The sequence below is a fragment of the Grammomys surdaster genome, unplaced genomic scaffold, assembly GCF_004785775.1.
Source record: "Grammomys surdaster isolate TR1022 unplaced genomic scaffold, NIH_TR_1.0 345, whole genome shotgun sequence".
Taxonomy (NCBI): Eukaryota; Metazoa; Chordata; class Mammalia; order Rodentia; family Muridae; genus Grammomys; species Grammomys surdaster.
The window spans coordinates 381,168-397,694 of record NW_021604764.1 but is presented as its reverse complement, the minus strand read 5'-3'; the positions used below and the strand labels follow the sequence as shown (position 1 = coordinate 397,694).

Sequence of the window (16,527 nt, the reverse complement as noted above, 5' to 3'; positions counted from 1 at the left end):
AGCTGCCCCAACAATGGGGCGTCCGTCATTTCACTGGCAAGCACCATACAAGTTCCGCAAGCTGGTGCTCTTTGACCTGGATTTCTCAATAAATATCCCCCAGCACTAGGATATACCATACTCAATTTCTGTTGTATTCAGCCACTTAGTAGATTTACTTTCTTGGATCTTTTGCACCTGTTTTTGCACTGTCTGTTTAAATTCATTTAATACAAACCATTTAAAATCATCTTTACCTCCTAAATCTTAATTAAAGAAAACCAGTCCTCTCCAGTGGACGGGAGGCTGGAAACGCTCCCAAAAGGGAAGGGCCACATACACGAGAGTCATGTTTTATTAAAGAACAAAATCGGTTCTTTCAGTCCTGATAAAATTATCAACGGGAATGTCCTGTGCACAAGGTCTCGGTGTTACAAAGTACACCAGTAGTCTCCTGAGTGTTTTATTTTCTTCTGTTCTAACAGTTTAAAACATAGCGTATCCAACTGTGCCCAATGCAGCATCATAAGGAAAAAAAGTGCAGGCGGTTGGTCATACTTTGCTGCCTGTTTTCCGCCCTTCTTGTAGTCTGAGGGAAGTGTGGGACAGCTCGCAGGAAAGATGAGCTCATATTCAGCCTGGGAAAGCTGCTTCAGCGCCCTTCCTCTTGCTCCGCATGAAATGAGCCCTGAGCAGCGTGAAATCCTTGACCGCAGGTGTGGAGACGAGCTGTGACATAAATATCTTTGCTGCTTAGCAGTTGGAGGACCGCTGTGGGAAGATTTGTCACAAGCTCCCACAGCCAAGTCTAACTCTAAAGAAATGGTCATTAGGCTCCATGGCCACATAGGCTCGAATCCTGCTCCAACTTCCAAATAAAGGACTCATCTAGCAGAGTTGGAGGAAGGAGCTGGTGAGGGCTTAGACCATCCCAAGAGATGAAAAAGAAGAGGGAAAATTCATACACCAGACTGGCATGGTTGACTATAAACACATAAACTCTTCTATGTGTTGAAATACAGACACATCCGTCGACAAATGCATAAACAAAGACTAAATTATATGTATAGGACAAATTTTGCCCGCACCATTACATAAGATATGCAGAAATGTTTTCAAAAATGACCAAATTAGTTAGTAAGAATATATGCACAGACACACAGACAGACACACAGACAAAGACACAGACACACAGACACACACATGCACATAATGGAGGAAAAATCGAAATTTTCCAATACCTCTCACAATGAATGGGACATATAAACTAATAAATACACTTTATTTATATTAATAAATAAATATGTAATAAATATACTTTAGCTACTTATTTGTTCAGATGACTTACTATATTTTACTCTATTGTTTTTTAATTGTAACAACTAATCTTACCTCAAAGTGGAGATATCATTTAATTTCAAAGTCTTAAACTTTTCTTTGTTTTTGTTTGATGTCAGATAATTTTTCTTACTTCACTCAGTTCTGTATTATTTTTATTTTCTTATCAATATAAGCAGGATATTAAGTTTTAATAAAATGAAAAACTTACTCTGTGTTAAGAAGAAAATATATTCCGAACCTGTCTACTTTTATAGTTAACATTTTGGTCTTAAACTTTACTGTAAATTTTCTGTTTTCCATTTGCTTTCCTATTTGTTTTTAATTGTAACATATCCCACGAGTTCTTTAACTTTAACTTTCCCAAAATATCCAAGAAAGAAATCCTGCCACTGTTATTATTAACGGCTATAAGTATAGATACCTCTTTAACAAGAAAAGATACAGATAAAATTACAAATTTAAGGATCACTTGTCCCCTCTAGCTTCAAGCCCTTAATTTCAATTCTCATGCTCTGTGATCTAAAATAAATAAATAAATAAAAATTATTCAGTGCTTAGTTTGGTATTTCATTCACAAAGCTATAATTTGATTTTGTTGCGCTGGAGCTTATAATCCAATTTGTATCTATTGTTCAGCCCAGTGGAGTGAATTTGCATGGCAGTCATGTGTTACAAGTTATACACTGAAAACACAGCTGATGTATTTCAGTGTTTATAAGATGACAATGAGTGTTAATGTCACAACGCTGCTCATTTTTCTTAATGAAGATGAACATTCGATTACCAATATTTAAAAATTTTTCTATTGAAGCTTTCCTGATCAATGGTGAATAAGAAAAGTAATGTTGAATTAACTTGACTTATAGAAGAACCCTAATGCTTATTATCCAGATTTTCTTATATACCTTCAGTATAATACAGGAGCATATCTGTTCTTTAGCAATCTCTTTGCATTTGAGTTTAATTTTTTAAATTTTGAATACAAATTAAGTTGTTTTAAATGAACAAGAAAAGAGATTTCAATACATGTTTAAGTTAATTGCTAGTAGACAATAAACTTGCCTTCAATTTGCTTTAAATCAATGTAAAGGAAAGAAATACATTGTTACAGTAAAATCAAAAGAGGAAGAAAGTATACAAATCAATATTAGCTTTGTTCTGGGTCTCAGCACACAGCACACAAGATCATTTATTTCACAGTCTTGACACTTGGCACAAAAGACTCTTAATTCCAATTATACCAAAGGCAAACCACACTTACAGTCCTCTTGGCTGGGGCGTTACCTGCCAACCACCCAGGAGGGTGGAACCCCCATTGCTGGTCTACTCTTGTTGAGGTTTTTTTCCATTGAACTGAAAACTTACCAACTTCAAGGTTGAACTACATGCTCTTCAAGTCCTCTAAAACTAATTAGCATTCTTGGTCCACACCAGCAAAGCTCAATTGCAATTGCCACATAAATTAGGATTTTGCTCAAATGACCCTTGAAAAACCACTTAGGGAAAATGAAGGCAACAACTCTACCAATCCCCGACCCCCATTTCCCAAATCTCAGCATTTAATGTTGCAATACTATCATTTAACTCATAGTCCACATTTAAAACTCACCACCAGTTTCTCAGATCAGAAAAATATGGTGGAAAAAGACTGTGCTTAGCACTAAGGAGAATTATTGTTAAGACAAGACCATAAGACGTAAGGAATTTAAGCTTGCATAGAAAAGTGTCCTGCTAGTTTGAAATTACTTAATGTGAAGAATAAAGTTTCACCCCATTTGAAATACATTCAGGCCTTGGAATAGCTTCTAGTTATCATGATTTCTGTCTAGAATACATTACGTGTTAGTATTACAGGAAATGTTAATTATACTTGAAATAGAGGATAAGTACAGAATGTAGAACTTTAATTCATTAGTTTTTATTGATAGGAAATTTTTCATTCATTTTTCTATATTGTCTACATTTGTAGGAGACCTTGTGAAAGAATTAGTAATGACATAAAATAGTCTATAAGTAATGCTGAGTTCAGAAAGTTAGGTGGGCTCACCATATGATCACTCACAAATTTAATAAGCATGGTCAAGGGTTTAGTTTTCAGAACCTCAGTCTTCTATCTCAAAGATGAAGACAGTAATTATACTCTTCGTTGGTTTTTAAATAGATCAAGGCATTCATTGAAATGTCTAGTATAATTTGTTTCTTTATGTGATTCCCCAAATAGTGCTATATGAAAGTACTTATATATGAAGTTCTTATAATGAAGTACTTATATACACTGAAGGCTGTATGGGTTTTGGAAGGCTAAATGTTTCTTACAATTACTAGTGATTATGATTTCTTCATAGTTATCACTGGGTGGCACTCTTTAGGGCATTTAGTAGTGATCCCACTAGTAAAACTCTGTTCAGTAGTGCTCAGGATGAGAATTGTGTTATTACAGCTTGGCAAGCATCCACCATTATTCAACAGGAGCCACATGGAACTCACTATCCTCACAATGCATTTACGTCACTTTTTTTAAACAATCTAAGATATATGCTAATAACATATTCAAGCTTTACTTATTGATTTATTCAGAAGACTGAATACATTACAGATAGAATAACTAGAAACAGTTTCATCTTAATGCCTTTATGGTGATTAGCATATTACAAAACCTACCTTAACAGCACAGTGAGTTTTGATTGGGAGCTTCTTCGGTAAATCTTTGTGGTATCTCAGCTATTCTAGGCTAGAGAATTTCTGTTTTGTTTGTTTCTAAGTTTTCATGTGAGTACCATTCATATTTGACATTGTTGAACTGGAAACTAGCAGTGAGAATTTAATAAAATTAAAGGAATAAGGGGTTAAATATAAATATATGATCATATATATTTACATCATATATATTTCTGGAGTTGGTCTGATGAGTATGAAAGATAAATTCAAATGAGATTTTAAAAACTGTGTATTGTCTATCTAGATCAACAGTTTGCTAATTTTAACATCTGTCAATATAGTTTATGATTTTCTACACTAACTTGTGAAAACTGAGGGTGTATGCAATTGAATGAAATATTCCTGAAATCATGTGACTTAAAAGATGGACAGGGAATATCAAAAGAGTAGCTTTGTACACTGGAAACACTAACTTAAACTACACTCAGCCCACACCCCTCTTCGGATTGTCCCCATCCTTTAATGCAATGCTGATGAATCCTTAATTCACCTATGTTAATTCTAATAAATTCAAAATAAATACATGAAAGATGAAAATGAAGTATCCCATCTATGACCAAACAGTGCTCACTTAAATATAAATGTAAAATAATAACTTAATTTGTACATCACTGTATTTTCAGGAGAAACTTTTCTTCAAATACATCCAAATAACTTTCAGAAAAATCATGAGTTTTCTTTGATGAGAATCACTATAGTTTCTGGTTCAGCAGATCTTAAGCAAAGAATGTTTACTTCTAAAAAGCTCATGGGTGTTGCCCATGTGGCTGTCTATCCCAGGGACTATTGGATAAACAATGGTTCAGCAAAAGAGTCTATTATTCTTGTAGGACTGTACTTTCTACCAATCAGACCTTTATGATTAAAACCAACTAAGGAATGTGTGTAGGAGTTTGTGGAAGACATTTTCAGTAGCATCTAATAATCCCATACATCTCTGCAGATTGGGAGGCTGTTTTTCCCATGGACAGTGATGATTTCCTCAATCAGAAAAGTTAACCAGCAGCACCTGCATAACTAATGGACATCTGTGCTCTCTGGAACCTTTTCGAGAAGAGAGCATGTCAGAGATCTCTAATGAATTTTAAAATGTGTCACTTGTGGGTGATCATAAGCACTTCATATGTTAAGGAAATTATAGACCTTCTGTCCAATATGTGATATTAATCCACCAAAATAAATTCAAGCCAACACTTTCATATGCTGGGGCACTAAAGTTAAATTAAAAGGTGGAAATGGTTATGTAATGAATGGCATTTTGAACAATGAAGACAAAACACAAGTCAACCTGCCAAGTTTTCAGATAGTCTGGTAGTCCAGAAAGAAGATGTGGTCTTGTTTATTTTTATTTATAAATCCAATAAAGTGGAAATGTTTTGATTTATAAATTCAAAGCCTCTGTCTATCAGGGCTTCCTATGGGGATCCCTCAGCCTCTCAGTGGGCTTCCTTGTTTCCCTAACAAAGCATGATTGTGTTGACCTACCTCCTAATTGAGAAGAATATGGACAGGAAGAGTTCCTGTCAGAACTTAACTTTGTAAAATACAAATAATAGTCTGATTGCCTGTTAGTATATATGCATTCAATTTGGCTAACCAACTTCCTGAGAGATCCCGCTGTAAACAGGAACACCAATAAAGAGCCCTGGAAACAAGAATGGTGTTTGCCATGTAAAAATAAAGAAACACTTACTACTCAAAGTAGAACATAAATTGAAGTGTTATTTGAAACACAAAGGAGAGGCTTGCACTTTATTGTGCCAGCTTCCCAGGGAATATTGAAAATTAAATGGTAGTCACTGATGTACCCCAGACCTCATCTTCTTTCTGTTAACCCATTTATTCATTGCGCGAATACTAACACCTAGTGTTCTATTTACTTAAAACTGTGCCTTGGACCTATGTCTTAATAGGCAGTGTATAGCTCCCAGACACAGGATGTTTAAAGACAAAATTAGAAGACAAATCAAAACATCCCTGATATATATATAGGATATGTATTTTTAAGTTGAGATGAAATTATAATAGTCAACGCACAGTTTTTGAGGATCTTCAGATTGTGCCTTTATTTGGCAGCTATATGAAAGATTTATGCTTATCGCATGTTCAAATATTCACCCACCCATGTTTGTGTATATACCTCTAGATATTAAAAAACCCTAATTTGATTATAATCACAAATGTGATTACAGCATTGCTACAATAGAAAACTGCAGGGTAGGATTTCCCGTGAAAATAAGGGCAGTCTTTATCTTACAACATTTACATGCAATTGTATAAGTGCTCTTCCAGTTTCACTCCAATGGAGAATACTCTCCTCCTTTAAGGCACATAGGAATAGGAGGCTTACAGAACTATGGTAAATGCACTACCAAAACTGGAGCCACAGGTAACACATGACACAATTATCTTTCTACTAAATCAACACGAATAATATCATTTGGGTGTCTCTTCCTGAAATGACACCCTGTTTAAATTGTACGATCTGCTTGATGGAATAACATCTCAAAAATCTCATCTTTATATTATTTCGTATTCTCTAAATTACCTTGAAATCTTCTTGGGAGCATCCCTTGAAACACACAAGCTACTCAAGCACTGTTGTCTGTGATGCTGATTACTAAATATACATTATAAATCACACCCTAACCTTTTCCTGTTATTCTGCCTGTAATTCACTATTACTGATTTTTCCTCATCAACCTCCATTCCTGTGTTTTGGAACAGGTAATGGGTATTCATCTTCTAAGGACAAGAAATAGCATGATGGATTGGTAAGATAGAGGCCAGAGGAGATGGCATTTCACCCAAGCTCTGCCACTGTTGGCAACATCACCTTGGAGAAAATTACATCATCATTCAGAGCCTAAATTTCCTCACTTAAATAAACAAAAAGGGTCCAGCTCACATAGATGAACAGCAAAGCCCTTTTCCATATCTTCCTGATACAATGAGTCATTTTAGAATAGCTTTTTTTCTATTCTTGTTGACTCCCAACCAACAAGCAAAACACCATTTCTCCCCGTTAGTTTTCTGACTTGAATCTCATTGGCTACATAAAATTTCAATGCGTACAAGTAAGAGTGAAAGAAAAGAGGTGAATTACAAACGCTTTTGTTTTTGAGAACTAAATATGAAATACGCACGCACACACACACACACACACACACACACACACACCAATTCTTCTCCAAAGAGTACTCAATCACTTAAATTAACTCAATATTAAATATTCTCTAACCCCCATAAATAATACTGATTAAAAATATTTGGAGAAATGCTGACACAATTTATTTTAAAAATAACAACTTAAAAATGAATACTGATGGCTACTGTCAATCTATTTCCTAATATCTGAAAAAAATTAAATTGACAAACTTCCATGTCTAGAATAAATATACCTCTGATTTTTTTCATGGAATAAAAGAAGAATACTTGTGGCCATAAGAAGACGTTCTCTGTAAAACTGAGTTATTGTCTCTTCTTGCTTTGTGCTAGCTCACATACTATAGCCCACTTCGACCTCATCTTCTGTTCTCTCCTTTAATTTAGAAGGCCCTTTCCACATGGAGTAATTGTCATATTTGTTAGTATAAACATAATTATAAGAAATACACCCGGGTCTTTTTGTGGCTTGTAAGCAAGTCAGTGATCTCCAGTTCAGTGAGGAAATGCTGTGTCAAAAACTAACGTAGAGAGCAACGGACATTCAGTTTCAGTCTCTGAACTTCACATGATGGGCATGTGCACATACACAACATACACCACATATTTCCTAAGTGTTTAAAAAGGAAATATAGAAGCATCTTGATTAACAAAGTTTAATTTAATATATTCTGTTACATGTCAGTGATCAGCATTGTGAAACAGCAGAGTTAGCATATTCATGTAAAGCATCCACTCAAGTAACATACAGTAAGAAGGTCAAGTCATGTACATCTTCCCAGCCATCTGCGTGTGAATCAAAGAAAAAGGCAGGAAACCGATTTTTCTCCATATATGCTTTTTCCCTCTTCTACAAGTCTTGCTATTGGCATAGAGAATATGACGTTTTAAAAAATGTTGTTTATATAGATACTTGTCTCTTTACTTCATTACATGTATTTTCATAGCAGCATAAGAGGGTCCATGGGAAATTAGAACAGGTGAATAAGTTGACAGAGACCAGGGTCCCAGATGGCATACCGATTTGTTCTGGCTATGCCTTAAATGAACCTTTTGCACAGAACAAACTACTCAAATCCTTTGTAATCTGGCTTATCTGCTCAAAAACATGGTGATTTGAAGGAAATTGTAGAATTACCTTTAGATATAAAATAGAAAATGCTTCACTATGATAAGATAAATTCACTACATTGAAAAGTTTCTACAAATGGGCCAGTGAGATGGCTCAGCAGGTAAAGGTTCTTGCAGCAAAACCATAGACCTGAGTTCCATCCCCATGGTAGGTTTTGCTATAATGAGCAGTCTAAGGCTAGTCCTTTTAGCCAAATATGTGCCAACATAAGATTTCCTTATAGTCAGTTCTGAGCAGTGAATCCTTGAATTAATATATATACAAAACTTTAAAGCTCTGTAAATAGATGTTAGCCACAAAGCACAAAGATCTTTATCAGAACATTCAAATGAGTTCACAGTGGAGTTTGGGGGGGGTCACATAAAAACCATGCAGATGTGTAGTCTATTTTTCTTGCAAGCTTGGAAATTATAACATTTTAAAGGATTAAATTAAAACCATTTTTACATTTTTAACAAGGGGCAATGTTCCAAGTCTAAAATTGATTTTAACAAAAGTTTTAAATAAGGCTAATAGGTAAAAATGTTAGGTAGACTGTTGCTCTAATGTTCACTAATGGTAGGAATTATAAGCACCCTCATTCACACACCATTACTTGGGTCTTTATGTAAATAAGAAATTTTAATTATACTACAAATCCACAGTCCTCGTTTTAGAAATTTTATGCATACTAAAAGATTTTTCAAACTCATTTACATAGATTTTTATAACATGCTAATCTGTGGTTAAATTGAAATAAAAAATAAAAAGAAAGATAAATTGTTTAATGCACCCTAAAACGTCATGTTCAGACTGACATTTCGTGAATCACTTTTCAACTCAAAACTACCTATGGAAACATTTTTTCACTTAACACTGAACTCAGATTGAAAAATCTATCTCTATTTTAGAGATATTGTTTAGTTGTGGAAAGCATCAATAGTGTGTGTGTATATACTATTTCATCAGGATCAAGCACTATAATCAGTGTACAGAAATAATATATGTAAATAAAGCATACATACATAAGTGGGCATGGGATATATACCAGTGTAATAATAGCTAAACATAATTACACCTATGGTGTGCTGTATAGGTTTTAACTATCATTGCCAATCAAGCGACGTTCTGCAACTTTCTAACAAACCCCCAAGTATGCATGATTCTCAAAACCCCAAATCTGTGCTTTTCTGCAAACACATGGGGAAGCAAAAAGCATTGTTAATGCCCAGGAGACTGTTTATGTTTTTCTATATATATTTTTTTCTGCAGAGAACAACTTTGTATGCTATAAATTTTAAGTAAGTGGAGTTTTGTTTCTCTTTAATGCCAGCTTCAGGAATGGCTTGAAAGAAAGCAATTTATAGCTACAGAATCATGAAATGATTTGGTATAATTTGATTTGTCAAGAAATGAGTTTATATAGAACTTATGAAAATATATTCCTGTGGGTTGTCAGGAACACTCGAAGTTCCATTTAATCTTACAAAAACACATGGATATGTTTTGGGGCACAATTCCATAATATTAGAATCCACCATACCCTTAAACTATATACATTCAAAGATAAAATAAGGAATACATATATTTGGTGGCAGCACATGACAGGTGGCAAGTTCACTTTGTTTTTGTAATTGAAATTATATTGCCACATCAATAATATTTTATTCTGTTGAGGTTTTTATTTCCTTCTAAGACCTCTGCCCTAGCATATAGATATTAAAGTTAAATTCTATTTCTTTGACAGTGAACTTATTTCTTAAGTAATAACAGGGTTTATATTCATACTGTAAGGAAAGTTATTCAGAGAGCCCTCTCTAAATTATTAGCCTTCTGAAGGCTATTCTTATTTTTATAAACAAAGGGAATAGGCCTAGACCAAACTAGATACCAATGTCTAGTATTGAATATGTATTGCATCCTATGTGCTTTATAGAGCTATCTTCTTTGAAGTTCATAATTATACTACAAGATAGTCATTATGATGCCCATTTTTCATATTAAAAAAAATGGAGCCTAAAACTCTAACTGATGATCCCTAAGCTACACAAATAGTCAGCACTGTCACAGGGATACAGACTTATTCTTCTATCGTAACATGTGACAAGCATTAGGTGGTGGTTTATTGAAAAACCAACATTATCCAATATAATATATTGTAATGATTGTAGAATTATTAAGAATAACACTACATAATTTCAGTAAATGCCAATATAAAAAGAAAACAATAACCAATTAGTCTGTACTGTTATTGTTATGAGTGGATGCCAAGACAAAGACTTAATTACCGTATGAGTGAGATAGCAGGCCCTAGGAACAGTAATCATTTGCTGGAGGGGAGGGAGGAGCTTATCATAAATTATTTGTGTTGCCACTCGTAAGGAAAAAGGTTCCATGAGGACAATTTAAAATCAAGTAATTTTCCTTAGAATCCTATGATACTCTTGATGGCATAAGGGGCAGGTGCAGGCAAACTGCATGAGGCTCTTCAAGAACAGCCCAAGAGTATCCACTCTGCAGGCGCAATTACCTTTTAATTAGACATTTTAGATTGTCAACACAAGTCACAATAATTTATGCAATCAAAAGACCGTAATTATCTTAAATAGTGTGAGATCTCTGGCTGCATTTAATTCAGCAAGAGAGCATCTCCCACGCGTGTACTTACCACATGGTTGCTGATTGCATGTACATTTTACAAAAGTCTCGTGAAAGGTGCTGAGGCTCTAGGTCATTTGCATTTTATACAGTAGCAATCAAACACAAGATTGTTTTCTTCTAACAACAGGAAACTAAAGTGAGGCATTGGGAAAAATAGACACATGGACTGGAGAATCAGAAAGACTTGGGCTGGGAAGTTGTCAGACGAGTGTCTACATTTCTCTTGAATGCAGTGTCTTACTCTATAAACTGAAGACATTATGTGCCAAACAGTGTAGAGGCTAAAGGGTAAACAGTATGAGGCCTGGTCACACCGACTCTCCACTGAGGTTTTGAATTCCTTTTCATTGTACACACAGACAAACTCAGCTAAGCCCAGAGAAAGAACACTGAGCGTCATTCAGCCTGCATCCTATCCATCACTGAAAATGCTGTAGTTCATAGGGTCTGTATTTCAGCAGGGGCTTATTCTGTTCATACAAAACAATGTGCATGGCTGCTTCTAAAATAAAGACCCACCTCAATTGAAGACATTTAAAATCACATGCAGCTTGCCTTAACAAAAAGGATCTGTTGGTATTCCTCCCTACATTTGCTTTTATATGAGGAATGCATGCCTTTCCCCCAAACTGATCTTTCTTTTGATTAATTCAATCTGTTATTCACCCTAGACAATATTTTATTTTATCCCAGAAATGTGATTTTCATTCATAGAATTTTTATTTGGTGTGTCATTAATTTTTCAGTGTCTCCTGAAATCTCCCATCACTTCATTCACAATAGCTGCCATTCATAACCATGTTACTAGTTCATCCATGTTTAATAATGACTTTAAAGTATTGGCCAGAGACCTGAAACAATTGGTCTGTCAATGGGTCTACTTCTAGTTGTTCTTGCATACTTTGAAGTATGAGTTATATTTTAATTACTCTTTAATGTCTAGCAATTTCTTTATTGTGAGTGATTCTTACCTAGGAGTATGGGTCACTGTGTTCAATAAATTCTTGAGGAATTAATCTTTATAAAAATACATGTAAGACTAAAATCAGAAGCTATCCATTTCCCAGGACAAAAGATTTAAGTGAAAACCCTTCTAAGGATTAATTTAGCCTACTCCACATTATGTATCTTAAGGAATTTGTATTAGACTTTGAGTAGATAATGAATATTTGTTTTGTTCATGTAAGACATAGCAGTGATTCTAAAACAAGCAGTCAGGAGCTCATTACTTACAGTGAAACCTTAACCATGCAGATTCAGCCCTCCCTAGCTTCAGAAGTAACTATTGTTTGTTATTCTAAAATCTCTAGTTATCAATGTGATTTTCTTTTCTATTTATTTATTTATTTATTTATTTATTTGATATTTTCTTTATTTACATTTTAAATGTTATCCCCTTTCCCAGTTTCCTCTCTGGAAACTCCCTATCCCATCACCCCTGTCCGTGATTCTAAGAGGGTGCTCGGCACACCCTCCCCACCCTGGCATTCCCCTACACTGGGGCATGGAGCCTTCACAGAACCAAGGGCCAATCCTCCCATTGATGCCCAACAAGGCCATCCTCTGCTACATATGAGGCTGGAGCCATGGGTCCCTCCATGTGTACTCTTTGGTTGATAGTTTAGTCCCTGGGAGCTCTGGGGGTGGAGGGGTCTGGTTGGTTTATATTATTGTTTTTCCTTCAGTCTTTTCTCTAACTCCTCCTTGGAGACTCTGTGCTCAGTCCAATGGTTGGCTAAGAGCATCCGCCTCTGTATTTGTCACTTTGTTATTTGACTTAACCTGTTCTGGTGCCTATTTTGACAGTTGTGCAGTCTGATTGAAATTAACTCCCCAGGTATTCCTGACTGGTGAGTGCATAGATAAGCAGACACTCTTATCCAGCTATACTGTGCTGAGTGTCTAGCTGATCTAACCTTTAGGAAGAGAATAACCATATCGCAGCAGAAGTCACTCTTCTGAAATCTGGAATGGTCTTTACAGTTGCTAAGTACAGAAACTGTAAAGAGAGACTTGGTAGTGACCCCAGCTCAGCCACCTTCTCAGCTGCAACTTTCTTTCCTCTACTGAGAGAGTTAATGTAGATAAGTGACTAGCCACACTGCTACCATCAGAGCACATTGGTCTTTACTAGAAGCCCAGGTCAGGAATCCCAATGCATTTGAGGAAGCATTCATTTCTAACTGGGTTATTTAAGGGTCATTCACTGACTCTGCCTGCTAGACCATTCAACTCCTATCTACCATCACCACTTGCCATGTGTTTATTACCAAACAAAATTCACTGTCTGTAGTAGTATAATTAAGAATTAAATTCAGTAAAATTGTGTCAGAAATTAATCCCATATAATGCTTTAATTGGAATGTGTTTTTTTTTAATACATTCACTTTTCAGAGTAATAGCATACCCATCTGTCCATCATCATTACACCTCCCACTTGTTGAATAAGCATATGGCAATTGTTTTGTATTAAGTATGTTACATAAGCATAGACATCATGTCAATATCTGTGCTTTAAGTGTATACTTCTCCGGATACATACTAAAAGGATATATAGGTTTCAATGTAGTAGGTGCACCTTTTCATAGGATTCTGACAGTTACCCTGGGTCACACAGTCTGATGTTAGGACTTTTAGGATAATCATGGAGTCCAAATTTCATGAAATTAGGAATATTGGCTCTCATGAATGAGAAGTGAGAAAAATGTTTGCTTTGTCATCTAAATAACTAATTACATGGAAACACAGACATTCAGCCTGATTCTGATTCTACAAACAGTGGTGCAGGGGAAACAGTGACTTTTCTGCATTTCTTTCAAACAAGTTTATCCTCCTAAATCAACATCTAGGCTATTTCTCCCAAGGTCTAAATGTCCTTCCTTATCCAGTATCCTTTCCCTTGAATTTATTATCTCTCTGTGTATATGTGGGTGGGCAAACCACGTGTGCATTCAACAAGGATGTACAACGCCAAGACTGGCATACATGTGGTATGTTTCTCTCTTTACATCATGCTTAGACTACACGGATAGCTAGGCTAAATCAGTTTCCTTAGGGAACATCAGGAGGAACAACTGGCAGTTCTCAATCTTTTCTATTGGAGTGAAGTTATTTTGATTTCAGAAACTTAAATTGCTTTGTTGTGGTGAACAGGAAAATAATGCAATTTTTCTTCAGATACAAAGAGAGAGAAGGAATGGCAGTGCAGGACACTGAACACTTAGAATATTTAGTGCTTCGCTTTTAAAACTTGGACGGAGGACAGAGCGAGTGAGGCATTACAGGATCAGAAAGTAAAATCTATGTGATGGTTACATTGCTCTGGGTGGTACTTTTTCTACTAATAAATATGTACTGCTAGAATTGGAAATTCAGGAGGAAGCTGGTCCCTTGTTCCAGATGAAATATCCTCCTGTGTAGTCTTATAAGTGGAAAGAGAATAGAATATATTCTTACTAATAGTGCCTGTGAGGATCACACTCACTTGGCCATTCTCGACAATGCATAAAGTCTCCATATTGCCAAATACCGCTTCAGATTCAGTAAATATTTTATGAGAGAATTCATAAATACAGTAGATTCTCTCCTCCTCATTCTATCCCACTTTTATTTCTGCAAACATTAGCATAAAATATGGAATTCAGTGTTTATCAAGGTTATAGGAACAAGAACAAAAACATATAAGCAACATGGTTAGTTTAGAGCTAGTGTGAATTGACAGAACATTGTCTGTGGCCAACAGCAAGAAATTGTCCTGCCTGGAAGATGTTTCAGTAGAAATGGAGGTTCCATATTTGAAGAATGTTACTTAACATTATTCCTTCAGATCTAAGCCCCTTCTGCCTTAAATTACCCTTAAAATCATAAGCAAACAAAGTTCCTGAGGGCGACTAAGAGAAATGAAAGCAAGACTGTGGACATATCTAGTATTATCTCAATAGGCAGCTTGACAAGCCTGTTTCCAGTATTGAAGCAAACTAGGAAAATCCTTTAAAGCAATGGTTCTCAGTCTGGGGGGTGAGGGGTGGTCAGATGACCTTCTTTCAGGGATCACTGAAAAACACAGATATACATCACAATTTATAATAGCAAAATGACAATTATGAAGTAGGAATGAAAACAAGATCACACTCATCTGAGCACTGACATGACGTGAAAGTATCAACACCTACAATGATGACACACCTCTGCACACTGCTGCTGGAGGTTGGAATGTGCAGGGGTAGTTTAGAAGACTCTGTGATACACGGAGAACCAGGTAGTCCTGAAAACTAGATAGCGTGGGGTAGAGAAGTCCCTGAGACCTAGCTTGGTCCCTAGTTTCTCATTCAGACAATTTGTAGATAATTGTGCTAGTCTCTGATGTGGTAAAAACAAAAGAATGGTAGAGAGAATAGGAACTCACTTACTGCCACCATACCATGAAGAGGACAGGATATAAAAACTCAAATTTCGATGTTTCTTTTATTTTATTAGCACACAAAAAAGCATCATTATAAACAATAGCAACAATCACAGTCAAACAATTATGAGAGGCTCCAGACATACATATATATATTAAAAAGCAATTGTGTACGTGAGACTAGCATCAAGCAAGACTGCCAAGATATATGGCACACCTGCAAAATGACAAAGAGTGGTTTAATTAATAAGTTTCGATCATACTTAAAAGCCTACTTTCCAGACTTGTTTTCAGCATCCATGAGGCTTTATGCTCCAGCTAAATTAGACTCTTCAACTTAATATCCTTCAATTACCCTCTTTCTTGTCTCTACACTTTGTTTTTATTTTCTCTTTCTAGTAGGTCCTTGCTTTTCACAGTCCTATTGTATGTCAAAATATGAGCCCTACTCTGGTCCTCTTAATCAGAAATGACTGGATCTGTATTTTCACAGTGTTGATGAATGTTTAGCCCACTCTGCAGCTTAGTTATTGTCTACGTCTTAGTTTATAATGCATCCTGACTTCCTAACTCTCTCAAGGGCTCAGTTTCCTAACATGAACTGTCCCTCACCCAGTGCACAGGATAGAAGCATGTGTGTTTGTATCTAATTTACAGAGTGGATATGAAATCAGTCAGCACTAATGATTGATGGCCAGAATAGAAGACAGCAAGCATTTCAAAATGATACTATGAAGTCTCTGTGTATTGTTGCACCAATATGTAATGTGAACAAAACTCGCCCACATAGAGGCAAATGCATAACACATACTTTATAGATGCCAATTTTCAATTGTTTTTTTTTTTTTTTACAATTTCAATCTGTAAATGATACACTGGAGATGGTATACAAGGTGATTATGCCACTTAAGATGCAAATACAATCCCTTTCCCCTAATGGACATACAGTTTCCTCCCAAGACCTAAAAATGAAATGATAAAAATGTGAGGCACATTTACAATTTCAACTCTTTGCCCTCCTTCCATGTTAATATCTGCGAGTTCATGAGACTATCGGATATTTTGGACAGGGTAGTCTGCTCTGACTGTTGGGTTCTTGGGCGGTACCAGTGAGCTCTTGACTGAAGCCCTCATTCTTTGCTATGAAAAA

The 16,527-nt window shown here is 35.8% G+C and overlaps 1 protein-coding gene across 1 annotated transcript in view; it reads left to right on the top strand.

The window, feature by feature from the left end:
* Calcr (calcitonin receptor) overlaps nucleotides 1-16,527 on the top strand; it is a 72,477-nt gene that overhangs the window by 22,773 nt on the left and 33,177 nt on the right. Inside the window, exon 5 of the mRNA XM_028779145.1 lies at nucleotides 568-695. Coding sequence (XP_028634978.1) covers nucleotides 568-695 — 128 coding nt within the window. The remainder of the gene's footprint in view (nucleotides 1-567; nucleotides 696-16,527) is intronic.